Source organism: Scyliorhinus torazame, chromosome 5 (assembly GCF_047496885.1).
Source record: "Scyliorhinus torazame isolate Kashiwa2021f chromosome 5, sScyTor2.1, whole genome shotgun sequence".
Taxonomy (NCBI): Eukaryota; Metazoa; Chordata; class Chondrichthyes; order Carcharhiniformes; family Scyliorhinidae; genus Scyliorhinus; species Scyliorhinus torazame.
Window position 1 is genome coordinate 144,780,110 of NC_092711.1, and position 16,253 is coordinate 144,796,362.

Sequence of the window (16,253 nt, forward strand, 5' to 3'; positions counted from 1 at the left end):
TGATTGTTCAGCAATGTGCCTAGCTCAGCTAACAGCCATTTTGTGTCCTTTCTGATATTAGTAATTCTTCGGTTATAAAATCACAAGCATGTTATACACTATCTATTCCTACAAATTGCCTCTTGTCCAGGCATCTAAGCCAGGGTACCTTTATCTAAAATCTTCTTTCTAAATCTGACTTCAACACTAACCATCGATATGTTGGCCGCCCAGTAATAGTTAATAAAATTCGGAAGAGTCAAGCAAAAGTTTGCCATCCGAGGTCGGAAGAGGGATTCCACAAAACGTGGGAGCCATTCACTCGGTTGTTCCAAGACCTGTTTGTAGCCAACAGCTTAGAAGACAAAGAACAGGAGAAGGCAGTCATGACACAGTAAGGAAGGGGGGGGGGGGGGGGGGGGGGGGGGGGGGGTGGGATAGGGAATGAGAGGGGACAGGGAGACATGGAACCCAACCACGCCCAACAAAAGAAGCATGAGAAACAAGGGGGGGGCGGGGCAACAACCGGAACAAAAATAAACAGTGGGGAACGAAAAACAGGAAACCACAACCACCACTGTGAATAATGCGAGAGAAAGAACAACCGTGTCTGTACGTACACACTGATCCTTCTTTTGTATACCACAAAAATCTCAATAGAGAGAGAGCCCCTGGTAAATATGTAATCATTCCTTAAATATTAGCTATTCTACGTCTCCCATCAGTTTCCCAGTCCACCTCCGACAACTTGCCCCTCATACCCTGATGGCGTTCTTCTGTGAGCAACACCCAGATAAATTAAACGAGAAAAAAAACCATGTAACCATCACGGCCCATCTTCATGGCAATGTGGCATGATTTTGGGGGATCCAAACAGAAATGCAAACTGAATATCTTCTCACTTGCGAAACATCCTTTTACTCTGTGATCCTTGTGAAATTTGAAACCAGGTATTCGCAACAAGACAAAGAGCATCAGCCCACTGGAGGCAAAGTCGTGAGACCAGCCAGTCCAGCAGAAAGAAACCCTCCGACCCTCCCCATTGACCAACTGACAGAATGAACAAAATGCTGTTCTGGGTGTAATTGAGAGTAGCAACAATAACAGCAGAATCCAACTCCTGTAATCACTGGTCAACTTATTGGTGTCTCAGCAGATGCAATGAATCATGCTTTCCCTTCCCACAGGTGAATGGCCTCTACCCAGTGTGAACTCGCTGGTGACTCTGCAGGTTGGATGACTGAGTGAATCCCTTCCCACACCGAGAGCAGGTGAATGGCCTCTCCCCAGTGTGAATTCGCTGGTGTGTCTGCAGGTTGGATGAATCACTGAATCCCTTCCCTCACTGAGAGCAGGTGAACGGCTTCTCCCCAGTGTGAACCCGCTGGTGTCTCTTCAGAATAGATAAGCGAGTGAATCCTTTCTCACACACAGAGCAGGTGAATGGTCTCTCCCCAGTGTGATCTCGCTGGTGTGTCTTAAGACTAGATAAGCGAGTGAATCGCATCCCACACTGAGAGCAGGTGAATGGCTTCTCCCCAGTATGAACCCGCTGGTGTGTCTTCAGGTCAGATAACCGAGTGAATCCTTTCCCACACACAGAGCAGATGAATGGCCTCTCCACTGTGTGATCGTGCTGGTGCGTCTTCAGACTAGATAAGTGAGTGAATCGCGTCCCACACTGAGAGCAGGTGAACGGCTTCTCCCCAGTGTGAACTCGCTGATGTGTCTTCAGGTTAGATAACCGAGTGAATCCTTTCTCACACACAGAGCAGGTGAACGGCCTCTCCCCAGTGTGAATCCGCTGGTGTGACTGCAGGTTAGATAACCGAGTGAATCCTTTCTCACACACAGAGCAGGTGAATGGCTTCTCCCCAGTGTGAACCCGCTGGTGTGTCTTCAGGTTAGATAACCGAGTGAATCCTTTCTCACACACAGAGCAAGTGAATGGCCTCTCACCAGTGTGATCTCGCTGGTGTGTCTTCAGACTAGATAAGTGAATGAATCGCATCCCACACTGCGAACAGGTGAACGGCCTCTCCCCAGTGTGAACTTGCTGGTGTGTCCGTAGGTGGGTTAACCGATTGAATCCTTTCCCACACTGAGAGCATGTGAATAGCTTCTCCCCAGTGTGAACTCGCTGGTGTTTCCGCAGGTTGGATGAATATCTGAATCCCTTCCCACACTGAGAGCAGGTGAACGGCCTCTCCCCAGTGTGAACTCGCTGGTGTTTCTTCAGGCTGGATAAATGTTTAAATCTTTTCCCACACTGAGAGCAGGTGAATGGCCTCTCCCCAGTGTGAACTCGCTGATGTATCCGCAGCGTGGACAACTGACTGAATCCCTTCCCACACTGAGAGCAGGTGAATGGCCTCTCCCCAGTGTGAACTCGCTGGTGTAACTTCAGGCTGGATAACTGTCTAAATCTCTTCCCACACTGTAAGCAGATGAACAGCTTCTTCCCAGTGTGAACTCGCTGGTGTATCCGCAGGGTGGATAACAGACTGAATCCCTTCCCATACTGAGGGCCGTTCAACGGCCTCTCCCCAGTGTGAACTCGCTGGTGTGACTGCTGGTGGGATAACTGACTGAATCCCTTCCCACACACAGAGCAGGTGAAGGGCCTCTGCCCAGTGTGACTGCGTCGATGAGTTTCCAGTGCAGATGGGACTCTGAATCCCTTCCCACAGTCTCCACATTTCCACGGTTTCTCCATGTTTTGGGTCTCCTAGTGTTTCTCCAGGTCGGACAACCAGTTGAAGCCTCGTCCACACACAGAACACGTGTACGGTCTCTCCCCACTGTGAATGGTGTGTTTTTTTTCTGGCTGTGTAACTGGTTAAAGCTCTTTCCACAGTCAGTGCTCTGGAACACTCTCACTTGGGTATGTGTGTCTCGGTGCTTTTCCAGCCACACTGATGGTTTAAATGTTTTGATGCCGACAGATTGGGTATACATTAATTCTTCTGGATTCAAAGGCCGATGATATTCAGATGCTAACGAATCAAGTGGCTCTTTCAGATCGCGACGTGACGTTTGAGTCTTCTGTGTGTAATTCCTCCTCTTGTAATATCCTGCAGGAGGAGTTTACCAAGTCAACTCAGTATCGGATAACAATTCAGAATAAACATTTCTAGTTTCTGCATAACATTCTTTCCTCTCTCATTCCCCCATACCTAGTCTCCAGGAAGGAATGGAGTATTGGAGCAGTAAGTATAACAACCGTACCTCGGGATTCACAGCCTAGTCTCCAGGGACGGGACTCGGAGGGGCAGAGAATCTGAGCTAAGAGTATAAAAGCCTTTGCACATTCTCCCCCCTGTCTGTCTGGGTCTCACCCCCACAACCTAAAAAGATGTGCAGGGTAGGTCAATTGGCCACGCTAAATTGCCCCTTAATTGGGCAAAAAAGAATTGGGTTACTCTAAATATATTTGAAAAAAGATTTAATTGTGAGTAATAACCCTAATTTAGTTGGTAGCCTAACTGCGCAAACATTTATCAAATAGTGATCACAACATGATTGAATTCACTGTAGTGTTTGAAAGTGAAAAGCACGTTACAGACAGTAGAATTTTAGAATTGGGTAAGGCTGACTTTAACGGGATGAGACAGAGACTGTCCACGGTAAACTGGGGAGATCGGTTACTGGGTCAAACAACTGAAGATCAGTGGAGAATATTTAAAGAAACATTTAACGAGATAGAGAGCAAGTATATCCCCGAGAGGAAAAGGCTCCGTTTCACAAATAAAAACAGCCACGGACGAATAAGAGGTTAGGGACAGCTTAAAACTAAAAGAAAGGGCGCACAAAAATACAAGACACAGGACAGATCCATTTCAAGTTGACTATGTTGTTAGTCAGTTCCCCAATACTTTGGGGTGTGTGAGCTGCGTTGTTATCCTCCTGTTTTTATAGAATCTAACCCTCTTTCCCCACTCACTATGTGAACATGTTGACTGGGTGTTGAATTGCTGACATTTGATCTGGAGGCTGTGCTCCCTCAGATATCCTGTTCTGAATGAATTCCCAATGTCTGGTTGTATTTCTGCGGCAATATCTCTTGTTCTCGGGGCCCATTTCCCGCCAGTTTTTCTGCTGCTTTCATTGTTTGAAAAATGGTGAAAAGAAAAGTAATAAAAATATTGACATTTGCGGGTGTCTGGCGGGAGGTGCGCGGCTTCCCTTCCGACAGGGAGCCGCTTCAGCTCTTTCCGTGCAGCCTGGTCAAGCTGCCGAGAGCCTCGGGACTCACTGCTCGGTGTCGCCGGTCGGTGCTGCGGGTCTGACGGGAGACAACCCAGTCTGTGACCTTCCCCTACCCTGGCCCGGGACTGCGCATGTGCGGGGAAGAAGGGAAGCCGCGTATGTGGGGCGGAGCGGCCACCCCTGACCTTACTGGTGACGTTTGGACCAATAGGAAGTATTGGAGGACCGGAAGGACTCTGGTCCCCCAGCCAATCAGAGCTCCGGCTTTGTGTGAACGAAGTTTGAGCTTCACACAGACGGAAACCTCCTCCTGTCTCCAACATCTGGGAGTAAAACACTTTCTTTTCTCCCCCTTTCCATTTCTTTTCTCATTCTGACTTTCAATTGGTCACTTGCAGCAACTGAAGGGAAAGGAAGTGAATCCAGGGAGGGTGCAGACTCTGGAAAGCTTGGCCCAGATCTTTCTTTCTCTCTCTCTGAAAGACATTGACATCCTTTGCTCCCTCAGCTTGACACGGGGAGAACGTGCAGACGCCGCACAGACGGTGGGACCAGGTTTTTGGACTGAACCCCTGGGTGGTTCCGATGTGCTTGGCCCGGCGGTCGCCTGAAGGGTCTCCTGTTCCTGACCCACACTTGGGCTGAAGTGTTTTTGTCACAAAGGCCCCTGGGTTAAGGGTGTAGCTCTGCCCGCCTCATCCAGGTAGGTGGTACTCGGGTGAAGCCTGAGGGAATCTGAGGTTGCAGATTCCTTGGTCTCCTGTAGGGTTGCAACACAGGGAAAATGGTGCTGAGGTAGAGGGGCCAATTATCTATCGAATGGTTGAGCAGGCTTGATGGGCCAAATGCAGCTCCTATTTATTCTGTGTTGAAACGCATGATAGCACAGTGATCAGCACTGTTGCTTCACAGCTCCAGGGTCCCAGGTTTGATTCCCGGCTTGGGTCACCGTCTGTGCAGAGTCTGCACCTTCTCCCCGTGTCTGCGTTGGTTTCCTCCGGGTGCTCCGGTTTCCTCCCACAAGTCTCCAAAGACTTGCTGTTCGGTGAAATGAAAAATGAAATGAAAATCACTTAGCTTCAAATGAAGTTACTGTGAAAAGCCCCTAGTCGCCACATTCCAGCACCTGTTCGGAGAGGCTGGTACGGGAATTGAACCCGTACTGCTGGCCTTGTTGTTTTACAAGCCAGCTTTTTAGCCCTGTGCTAAACCAGTCCCTCAGTGATTTGGACATTCTGAATTTTCCCTCTGTGTACACGAACAGGCGACGGAATGTGGCGATGCGGGGTTTTTCACAGTAACTTCACTGCAATGTTAATGTAAGCCTACTTGTGACAATAAAGATTATTATTATAAAGCAGTGAGCATGGATCTGTCAAACAGCCTGAATCAGCACCTTCAGGAAAATTGAGAGGTTGATATTAAAAACAGCAGAATGAGAATGGAGGGAGAGTGTGTGGGATGGAGATTTACAACTTTTCGGAACATAGGAACTGGAGCAGGCCATTCAGCCCCTGGAGCCTGTCCCGCTATTCAATGAGATTATGGCTTATCTGTGACCTAACTCCATATACCTGCATTTGGCCCATATCCCTTAACCTCTTTGATTTACAAAAATCTATCTATTTCATTTAAAATAAACAACTGATCTAACTTCAACTGCAGTTTGTGGGAGAGAGTTCCAAACTTCTACAACTCTTTGAGTGAAGAAGTTCTTCCTAACATCTCTCTTGAACGGTCCAGCCCTAATTTTATTTTTTAATAAACATTTTATTGAGGTATTTTGGATTGGATTGGATTTGTTTATTGTCACATGTACCGAGGTACAGTGAAAAGTATTTTTCTGCGAGCAGCTCAACAGATCATTAAATACATGGGAAGAAAAGGGAATAAAAGAAAATACATAACAGGGCAACACAACATACACAATGTAACTACATAAGCACTGGCATCGGATGAAGCATACAGGGTGTAGTGTTAATGAGGTCAGTCCATAAGAGGGTCATTTAGGAGTCTGGTGACAGTGGGGAAGAAGCTGTTTTTGAGTCTGTTCGTGCGCATGTAGAAACAACAACAAAATAGAAAAGATACATGAAACCATAAACATCGTGCAAAAACCGTTTACCTTTGGTACAGGTCTCACCCTTATTGACCCCCGACTCTAACCTAACCTACTCTCCCCCCCCCCCCCCCCCCCCCCCCGTCTGCTGACAATTAATTTTCCGCAAGGGAGTCGCCGAACGGTTGCCACCTCCGGGTGAACCCGAATAGTGAACCTCTCAAGGCAAACTAAATTTCCTCCATACAGAGAAGCTAGCCACGTCCGATAACCAGGTCTCCGACTTCGGGGACTCTGGGTCCCCCCATGCCAAAAGTATCCGTCTCCGGGCTACCAGGGAAGCAAAGGTCAGAACATCCGCCTCTCTCTCCTCCTGGATTCCCGGAACTTCCGCCACCCCGAGAATCACCACCTCTGGACCTAGCGCCACCCTTGTTTTTAACACCGTGGACATGATGTACACAAACCCCTGCCAGAATCCCCGAAGCTTTGGACATGTCTAAAACATGTGGACATGGTGCACCTGTCCTCCACCTAAAAGAATCTGATCATCCGGGCCACTGTCATGTGAGCCCGGTGCACAACCTTAAATTGTATCAGGCTGAGCCTGGCACATGTTGCAGACGTGTTGACTCGAAACGCGTCTGCCCATAAACCATCCTCTATCTCACCTCCCAGCTCCTCCTCCCACTTACGCTTCAGCTCGTTGGTCTGCATCTCCTCCGACCCCATAAGCTCCTTATAGATGTCTGAGACGCTCCCCTCCCCTACCCACCCTCTGGAAATTACCCTGTCCTGAATCCCCCTCAGCGGTAGGAGCGGGTAGGTTGACACCTGTTTACGAAGGAAGTCCCACACCTGCAGATACCTGAATTTGTTTCCCCTCGCCAGCCCAAACTTTTCCTCCAGCACCCTCATACTTGGGAAACTCCCCTCTATGAACACATCCCCCATCCTCTCAATCCCCGCTCTCCGCCATACCCGGAACACCCCATCCATACTCCCCGGGGCAAACCGGTGGTTAGCACAAATTGGGGCCCAGACCGATGCTCCCATTGCTCCCACATGCAACGTCCACTGGCCCCAAACTCTCAGGGCCGCCACCACCACTGGACTGGAAGAGTACCGTGCCAGCGGGAATGGCAGAGATGCAGTTACCAACGCCCCAGACTGGTGCCCTTACAAGTCGCCTCCTTACGCACCCACACTGACCCCTCCCCCACCACCCACTTCCTGATCATGGCTATGTTAGCTGCCCAGTAATAATTGCTAAAATTTGGCAGCGCCACCCGCCCTCTCCCTGGGTCCGCTCGAGCGTTACCTTCCTTAGCCGTGGGGTCTTGCCCGCCCAGACGAAGCCCGTGATCACCGTGTTGACCCACTTAAAAAAGGAACGCGGAATAAAAATGGGGAGACATTGAAATACAAATAGGAACCTCGGGAGGACCATCATTTTCACCTATTGCACCCTCCCGGCCAGAGACAACGGGAGCACGTCCCATCTCCGAAAATCGTCATTCATTTGGTCCACTAGCCGGGCCAGATTCAAGTTATGCAGCCGGTCCCATTCCCGTGCCACTTGGATGCCAGGTACCCAAAACGACTCCCTACCGACCTGATCGGCAGCTCCCCAGTCGCCCCTCCTGTCCCCTCGCCTGAACCACAAACATCTCACTCTTATCCATGTTTAGCTTATACCCCGAAAACCGGCCGAATTCCCCAAAAATCTTCATGATTTCCTCCATCCCCTCTACTGGGTCCGAAACGTTCAGAAGCAGATCATCCGCATAGAGCGAAACCCTGTGCTCCACCCCACCCCCAACCAGTCCAGCTCCTTGAAGCTCTCAGAGCAATTGCCAGTGGCTCTATAGCCAGCAAAAACAGCAGTGGGGAGAGGGGGCATCCCTGTCTCGTCCCCCGGTGCAGTCCAAAATAGTCCGAAGTTGTCTGTTCGTCCACACACTTGCCACAGGAGCCTGATACAGTAACCTGACCCAGTCAATAAAGCCCCGCCCAAATCCAAACTGTCCCAGTACCTCCCACAGATAGTCCCATTCTACCCCATCAAAAGCCTTTTCTGCATTCATTGCGATCACTACCTCAATCTCCCTACCTTCCGGGGACATCATGATCACATTTAACAGCCTTCTTACATTGGCCATCAACTGCCTATCCTTAACAAACCCCTTCTGGTCCTCCCCAATAACATCCGGAACACAATCCTCAATCCTGGAGAACAAGATTTTGGCCAGCAACTTGGCATCCACATTCAGCAGGGAGATCAGCCTGTAGGACCCACACAACTCCGGGTTCTTGTCCCGCTTAAGAATCAGCGAAATCATTACCTGTGACATCGTCGGGCGCAGCACCCCTCTCTCCCTTGCCTCATTGAACATCCGCAACAACACTGGCCCCAATATCCCCAAGAACTTTTTATAGAACTTTACTGGGTACCCGTCCGGACCCGGGGCCTTACCCGCCTGCATGGCCTTCAAGCCGTCCACTATCTCTTCCAGCCCAATTGGGGCCCCCAGCCCTTCTACCCGCTCCACGTCCACCATTGGGAAATTCAGCCCCTCCAAGAAGTGCCTCATCCCTCCGGCCCCGCAGGGGTTTCCGACCTGTACAGCCTGCTGTAAAAATCTCTGAACACCTTATTCACCCCGACCGAATCACCAACCAGGTTCCTATCTCAGTCCTTTACTTTCCCTATCTCCCTAGCTGCCTCCCTCTTCCTAAGCCGCTGTGCGAGCATTCTACTGGCCTTCTCCCCATGTTCATAAATCGCCCCCCTCACCTTTCTCAGCTGCTCCACCTGTGGTCAGCAAACTAAACCCCGCCTGCAACCTCCGTCGTTCCCTTAATAGCCCTGCCTCTGGGGGTCTCCGCATACCTCCTATCAATCTGTAGTATCTCCTTTACCAGTCTGTCCGTCTCTGCCCTGTCAACCTTCTCCCCATGAGCCCGGATCGAGATCGGCTCCCCCCCTTACCACCGCCTTCAGTGCTTCCCAAACCACTGCTGCCGAAGTTTCCCCCGTGTCATTGACCTGCAGGTAGTTCTGAATGCATTTCCTCAGCCGCTCGCTCACCCCTTCATCCGCCAAAAGTTCCACATCTAACCTCCAGTGCGGGCGCTGGTTACTGTCTTTGCTAACCTGCAGGTCATCCCAGTACGGTGCATGGTCTGAGATTGTAGTCGCCGAATATCGCGTGTCCACTACCCCAGTCAGAAAGACCCTGCTCAAAATAAAGAAATCAATCCGGGAATACACTTTATGCACGTGAGAGAAGGAGAACACCTTCACCCTCGGTTGCCTAAATATCCATGGATCCACCCCGCCCATCAGCTCCATGAACCCTCTTAGTTCCTTTGCCATTGCTGGAACCCTGCCCGTTTTTGAGCTTGACCGGTCTAAGCCAGGGTCCATAACTGTATTGAAGTCCCCTCCCATGACCAACCTGTGCGAGTCCAGGTCCGGTATCTTTCCCAGCATCCTCCTAATAAACTCCACATTGTCCCAATTTGGCGCATATACATTTACTAATACCACCTGCACCCCCTCCAGTTTCCCACTGACCATAATGTACCGACCTCCCACGTCCGAGACTGTTCTACCCGCCTCAAACACCACCTGTTTATTGATCAGGATCGCGACCCCTCTAGTCTTTCAATCTAGTCCCGAGTGAAACACCTGGCTGACCCAGCCATTCCCCAATCTAACCTGGTCCGTTATCTTAAGGTGCGTCTCCTGCAACATTATCACGTCCACCTTCAATCTCCTAAGTTGCGCGAGCACACGTGCCCTTTTAACCGGTCCATTTAACCCTCAAACATTCCAGGTGATCAGCCTAGTTGGGGGGCTCATTGCCCCCCCCACCCTCCGCTGCTCAGCCACCCCCTTTTTTAGGCCCACCTCCAGCCCGTGTTCCGCGCCTCCACTGGTCCGCCCCCAGGCAGCCCCCGACCTCCTCTCTGTCCCTCAGCCCAAGTCCCTCCCTTGTCAGCAGAACATTCACCCCCCCCCCCCAGCAACAACACCCTGTAACCCAACCCCTTTCCTAAACCAAACATATGCACACCCCCCACTGCACTTCCGAGAGCTAGCTCACCGAGCTAGCTTGGCGGCCCCCATCCCCGGCGGCAGATAGTCTTCCACCTATTGTTCTCTCTCCTCCCCCCCCCCCCCCCCCCCCCCGCCCCCCGCTCATACAAACAAACTCCAGCATCAAACAATCCCCACATAATTGCCCAACAGAAAAAACACCAAGATCAAAACGAGCACACCTCCATCCCCCAACAGTGCAAATGAAAACCTTAACTCACTCAGCTCTACTCCTGGTTCCAAATCAATGCAAACGGCACCTCAAACCCATCTTCCATAAAACGCAGAACGAGAAACTTTTTACAAAAACAGAGGAACAAAACAGAGAAACAAAAACATGAACATTGCAGCCAAGTTCAAAAGTTCTCAGTCCTTCGCCAGCCCTTTCTTTCTTGCAAAGTCCAACGTGTCCTCAGGCGACTCGAAGTAAAAGTGTTGATCCTCATGCGTGACCCAGAGACGGGCTGGGTATAACAGTCCAAACTTCACCTTTTTCTTGAAAAGGATCGTCCTGATCTGATTGAAGCCTGCCCTCCTCCTGGCCACCTCCATGCTCAGGTCTTGGTAAACCCGCAGGATGCTATTGTCCCATTTATAGCTCCGTGTCTGCTTGGCTCACTGCAGAATATACTCCTTATCTGAGAACCTGTGGAATCTCACCGCCATAGCCCTCGGAAGGTCTCCCATCCGCGGCTTCCTCGCGAGTGCTCTGTGAGCCCTATCCACCTCCAAGGGCCGGGAGAATGCCCCATTCCCCCAGCAGCTTCTCAAACATGCCTGCGATGTATGTCCCAGCGCCGTTCCTTCGGACTCCTCCGGGAGCCCGACAATTCTTAGGTTCTGCCGGCGGGACCAATTCTCTAGGTCCTCCAACTTCTCCAGAAGCTTCTTTTGCTGGTCCCTCAGCATCCCCACCTCCAGTTCCACTGCAGTCTGATGCTTCCCCTGCTCAGCCAGCGCCTTCTCCACCTTCTGGATCGCCCGATCCTGGGCGTCCAATCTGAGCTCCACCCACTCAATCGATGCTTTTATTGGGTCCAAGCAGTCCCGTTTCTGTGTCGCAAAGCCCTCCTGAATGACTTGCATCAGCTGCTCCATAGACTGCTGGGTCGACAAGCCAGAGGTGCGCCCCTCCGCCATGTTCTCTCCTGTTGCAACTTCACCCCAAGTCTTCTCTGTCTTTCTGTTTCTGCCCTTACGAACACTTCTAGTCCTTTTCTCTATGTACCGAAGTGGGAATTCTGTAGAGAATTGCCAGTGACGTCCGTTCTTCAATTCAACTCCGTTAAAAAATAGTGGGAAAAGGTCCAAAAGTCCGACCAGAGCGGGAACCACCAAATGTGCGACTTACTCCTTCATAGTCGCCTACGAAAGTCCTCCGGGGCTAGAATTGACCACACACCAGGCCGGGAGTGGCAATATAACTTGGGGGCTCAGGTCCCTGATCTTTGGAATGGCAGACGCCGATGATTGGGTTACAGTATAAATTAAAAAGACACACCAGGTTTGTAGTGGTATAAGGACGGCTCTGGAGGCTGCTAAGATTTTATTCAGGTGGACGGCCTGTCTTTGGTTTCTTGAAAAGGGTTTCAAAACGGCAAGCTGGTGAATTGGCAGGTAAATGAATATAGAGATGCCAGCTGAAGCTAGGAAAGCAGAGATATGTGATGTATTCGTTGAATATGTGGGTCTGTTAGAAACACAGGAGAGCTCACATGGTTCTGAGACTCAGAGGGATCTGGGTGTCCAAGAGCAGGAATCACAAAAGGCGAGTTTCCAGGTACAGCAAGTAATTAGGAAAGCTAATAGAATGTTATTGTTTATTGTGGGGGAATTGAATACAAAAGTCGGGAGGTTATGCTTCAGTTATACAGGACATTGGCGAGACCACATCTGGAGCACTGTGTACAGTATAGCTCATTTACCGCCAGTCCAGCAGAACAAAACCCTCCGACCCTCCCCATTGATGAACTGTCAGAATGAACAAAATGCCGTCCTGGATGTAATTGAAGCAGAAACAATAACAGCAAAATCCAACCCCTGTAATCACTTGTGAACTTGGTGTCTCAGCAGGCGCCATGAATCATGGATTCCCTTCCCAGACTGGGAGCAGGTGACCGGTCTCTACTCAGTGTGAACTCGACGGTGTGATTTCAGGCTGGATAACTGAGTGAATCCCTTCCCACACTGAGAGCAAGTGAACAGCTTCTCTCCAGTGTGAACTCGCTGATGTTTTCGCATGTTGGATAATTGACTGAATCCTTTCCCACACTGAGAGCAGGTGAATGGTCTCTCCCCAGTGTGAACTCGACGGTGTGATTTCAGGTTGGATAACCCAGTGAATCCCTTTCCACACTGAGGACAGGTGAATGGCTTCTCCCCAGTGTGAACTCGCTGATGTTTTCGCAGGTTGGATAATTGACTGAATCCCTTCCCACACTGAGAGCAGGTGAAAGGCCACTCCCCAGTGTGAACTCGCTGGTGTGACTTCAGGTTGGATAACACAGTGAATCCCTTCCCACATTGAGAACAGGTGAACGGCCTCTCCCCAGTGTGAACTCGCTGATGTGACTGCAGGTGGGATAACTGAGTAAATTCCTTCCCACACTGAGAACAAATGAATAGCCTCTCCCTGGTATGAACCCGCTGGTGTCTCCGCAGGCCGGATAACTGAGTGAATCCCTTCCCACACTGAGAGCAGGTGAACAGCCTCTCCCCAGTGTGAACTCGGCGGTGTGCCCGCAGGTTGGATAACTGAGCAAATTCCTTCCCACACTGAGAGCAGGTGAATGGCCTCTCCCCAGTGTGAACTCGCTGGTGTGTCTGCAGGTTGGATAACTGAGTGAAACCCTTCCCACAGTGAGAGCAGGTGAATGGCCTCTCCCCAGTGTGAACTTGTTGGTGTGTCTGCAGGTTGGATAACTGAGTGAATTCCTTCCCACACTGAGAGCAGGTGAACTGCCTCTCCCTGGTGTGAACTCGCTGGTGTGACTGCAGGTTGGATAACTGCGTGAATCCCTTCTCACACTGAGAGCAGGTGAACGGCCTCTCCCCAGTGTGAATGCGCCGATGAGCTTCCAGCTGTGATGGGGCTCTAAATCCCTTCCCACAGTCCCCACATTTCCACGGTTTCTCCATGTTTTGGGTGTCCTCGTGTCTCTCCAGGTTGGACAATCAGTTGAGGCCTCGTCCACACACAGAACACGTGTACGGTCTCTCCCCGCTGTGAATGGTGTGATGTGTTTTCAGGCTGTGTAACTGGTTAAAGCTCTTTCCACAGTCAGTGATCTGGAACACTCTTACTCGGGTGTGTGTGTCTCGGTGCTTTTCCAGTCACACTGATGGTTTAAATGTTTTGATGCCGACAGATCGGGTAAACATTAATTCTTCTGGATTCAAAGGCCGATGATATTCAGATCCTAACGAATCAAGTGGCTCTTTCAGGTCTAGACGTGACGTTTGAGATTTCTGTCTGTATTTCCTCCTCTTGTAATATCCTACAGAAGGAGTTTACAATTTCAACTCAGTATCGGATAGAAATTCAGAACAAACAATTCTAGTTTCTGTACAACATTCATTCTGTCACATTCCCCAATACCTCGTCTTCAATACCTATTCCCCACATCTAGTTTCCAGGGAGGGATGGTGTATTGGAGCAGTAAGTACAACAACCTTACCTCGGGATTCACGGCCTAGTCTCCAGGGAACGGACTCGGAGGGGCAGAGTATCTGAGATAAGAGTATAAAAACCTTAATTTGGGGATTCTAAAGTCCATGTAGACTAAATCAACTGCACTACCCTCATCTACACACCTAGTCACCTCTTCAAAAGATTCAATCAAATTTGTAAGACATGCTCTCCCTTGTTTAATCCTTGCCTTTCCAAGTGGAGATTAATTCTGTCCCTCAGAATGTTTTCCAGTAGTTTCCATGGCAGTGAAGTTAGACTCACTGGCTTGTAATTTCCTGGTTTGTCCCTACTTGCCTTCTTGAATAATGGCACCACATTAGCTGTCTTCCAGTCCTCAGGCACCTCTCCTGTGGCCAGAGAAGATTTGAATTTTTTTTGTCAGAGCCTCTGCAATCTCCTTCCTTGCCTCCCACAGCAGCCTGGGATATATCTCATTTGGCCCTGGGGATTTATTCGCTTTCAGACCTGGTGAAACTGTTCATACCGTCGCCCTCTCAATGTTAAGTTGTTCAAGCAAATCACAATGTGCCTCCGTGATTTCTATTCCTACATTATCCTTCTCCGTAGTGAACACAGATGCAAAGTGCTCATTTAAAACCTTCCAGTTCCATGCACACATTGGTCCGTACTCTTACCCTGGTCAACCCCCTGCCCCATTTTCCATGCTTCCTCTTTGCTCTCCTAATTCCTTTCTTAAGTAATCCCTTGCACTTTCTATGTTCCTCTGGGACTTCCGCTTTGAGCCCTCGGTATCTGTGACAAGAGTCACCTTTAATTCCTTATCCAACCCTGGATATCCCTTACATCCAGGGTTCCCTGGACTTATTGCTCCCATCCTTCACTATCATGGGAACATGGAATTTACAGTGTAGGAGGCGGCCATTTGGCCCATCAAATCTGCTCCAGCCTTTGGAAAGAGCACCCCACTGAGGCCCACACCTCCACCCTATCCCCGTAACCCCACCTAACCTTTTTGGACACTAAGGGCAATTTAGCATGGCCAATCCACCTAACCTGCGCATCTTTGGACTGTGGGAGGAAACACGAGCACCCGGAGGAAACCCACGCAGACATGGGGACAACGCGCAGACAGTGACCCAAGTCGGGAATCAAACCTGGGACCTTGGAGCTGTGAAGCAACAGTGCTACCCACTGTGCTATCATGCCTCCTTGTCCGCTCTCTATCAATCCTACTGCTCGGATATAGATTTTTCGACAAGTGGCTGCTCCCAGTTGATTTTGTACAGATCCTGTCTTATGTTTTAAAAATCTGACCTCCCCATTCTGCAACGTATGAGACCCAACCTCAAATTCAGATGTTTCAATTTCATTGGCTTGCTCCTCCTGGGCTTTCCATGAGCGAATTCAATTTATCCATTTCAAGTTGACTATGTTGTTAGTCAGTTCCCCAATACTTTGGGGTGTGTGACCTGCATTGTTATCCTCCTGTTTTTATAGAATCTAACCCTCTTTCCCCACTCACTGTGTGAACATGTTGACTGGTTGTTGAATTGCTGACATTTCATCTGGAGGCTGTGCTCCCTCAGATATCCTGTTCTGAATGAATTCTCAATGTCTGGTTGTATTTCTGCGGCAATATCTCTTGTTCTCTGGGCCCATTTCCCGCCAGTTTTTCTGCTGCTTTCATTGTTTGAAAAATGGTGAAAAGTATAAAAATATTGACATTTGCGGGTGTTTGGCGGGAGGTGCGCGGCTTCCCTTCCGACAGGGAGTCAGGGAGCCGCTTCAGCTCTTTCCGTGCAGCCTGGTCAAGCTGCCGAGAGCCTCGGGACTCACTGCTCGGTGTCGCCGGTCGGTGCTGCGGGTCTGACGCGGGGACAACCCAGTCCGTGACCTTCCCCTCCCCCGGCCCGTGACTGCGCATGTGCGGGGAAGCTGCGCATATGCGGCCGGTGGCAAGCCCCATGACCAACCAGCAGACGTATTAACCAATGTGAAGAGTTGGAGGACCGGAAGTACTCTGGTCCTCCAGCTAATCAGGGCTCGGGCTTTGTGCGGCTAATAATTGAGCTTCACACAGACTGAAACGTCCTCCTGTCTGCACTATCTGTGAGTAAAACACTTTCTTTTCTCCCCCTTTCCATTTATTTTCTCATTCTGACCTTCAGTTGATGACTTGCAGCAACTGAATTGAAAGGAAGTGAAATCAGGGGGGGGTGCAGACTCTGCTCCCTCTTCAAATTCTGCAA

The 16,253-nt window shown here is 50.0% G+C and overlaps 2 protein-coding genes across 2 annotated transcripts; both read right to left on the minus strand.

Annotated features, from left to right (window-relative positions):
- Positions 1 to 397: 397 nt before the first annotated feature.
- On the minus strand, positions 398 to 15,922 carry LOC140419997 (uncharacterized). The gene is given in 4 exon segments (XM_072504034.1): positions 398 to 2,416; positions 12,244 to 12,245; positions 12,707 to 13,849; positions 15,527 to 15,922. Coding segments are annotated over 3 exon segments (2,025 nt in total). The 5' UTR covers positions 13,491 to 13,849; positions 15,527 to 15,922; the 3' UTR covers positions 398 to 1,177.
- LOC140421374 (uncharacterized) lies at positions 2,512 to 4,776 on the minus strand. Its single transcript, XM_072506039.1, has 3 exons — positions 3,923 to 4,776; positions 2,668 to 3,053; positions 2,512 to 2,535 (listed from the first exon to the last, which is right to left on the minus strand). Exons 1-3 carry the CDS (start codon positions 4,509 to 4,511, stop codon positions 2,512 to 2,514), a joined length of 999 nt encoding a protein of 332 aa, XP_072362140.1. The 5' UTR covers positions 4,512 to 4,776.
- Positions 15,923 to 16,253: the final 331 nt, after the last annotated feature.

Bases quoted from the DNA above. Each gene is read 5' to 3' on its own strand.
- LOC140421374 (XM_072506039.1), bottom strand. From the start codon at position 4,511: ATGTTGGAGACAGGAGGAGGTTTCCGTCTGTGTGAAGCTCAAACTTCG. The intron at 3,054-3,922 runs GTGAGTGGGGAA...CTCCTCCTGCAG, and splicing joins CCAGTCAACATGTTCACATA to GATATTACAAGAGGAGGAAT. The intron at 2,536-2,667 runs GTGGGAAGGGAT...CACACCAGCGAG, and splicing joins ACCGTGGAAATGTGGAGACT to TTCACACTGGGGAGAGGCCG.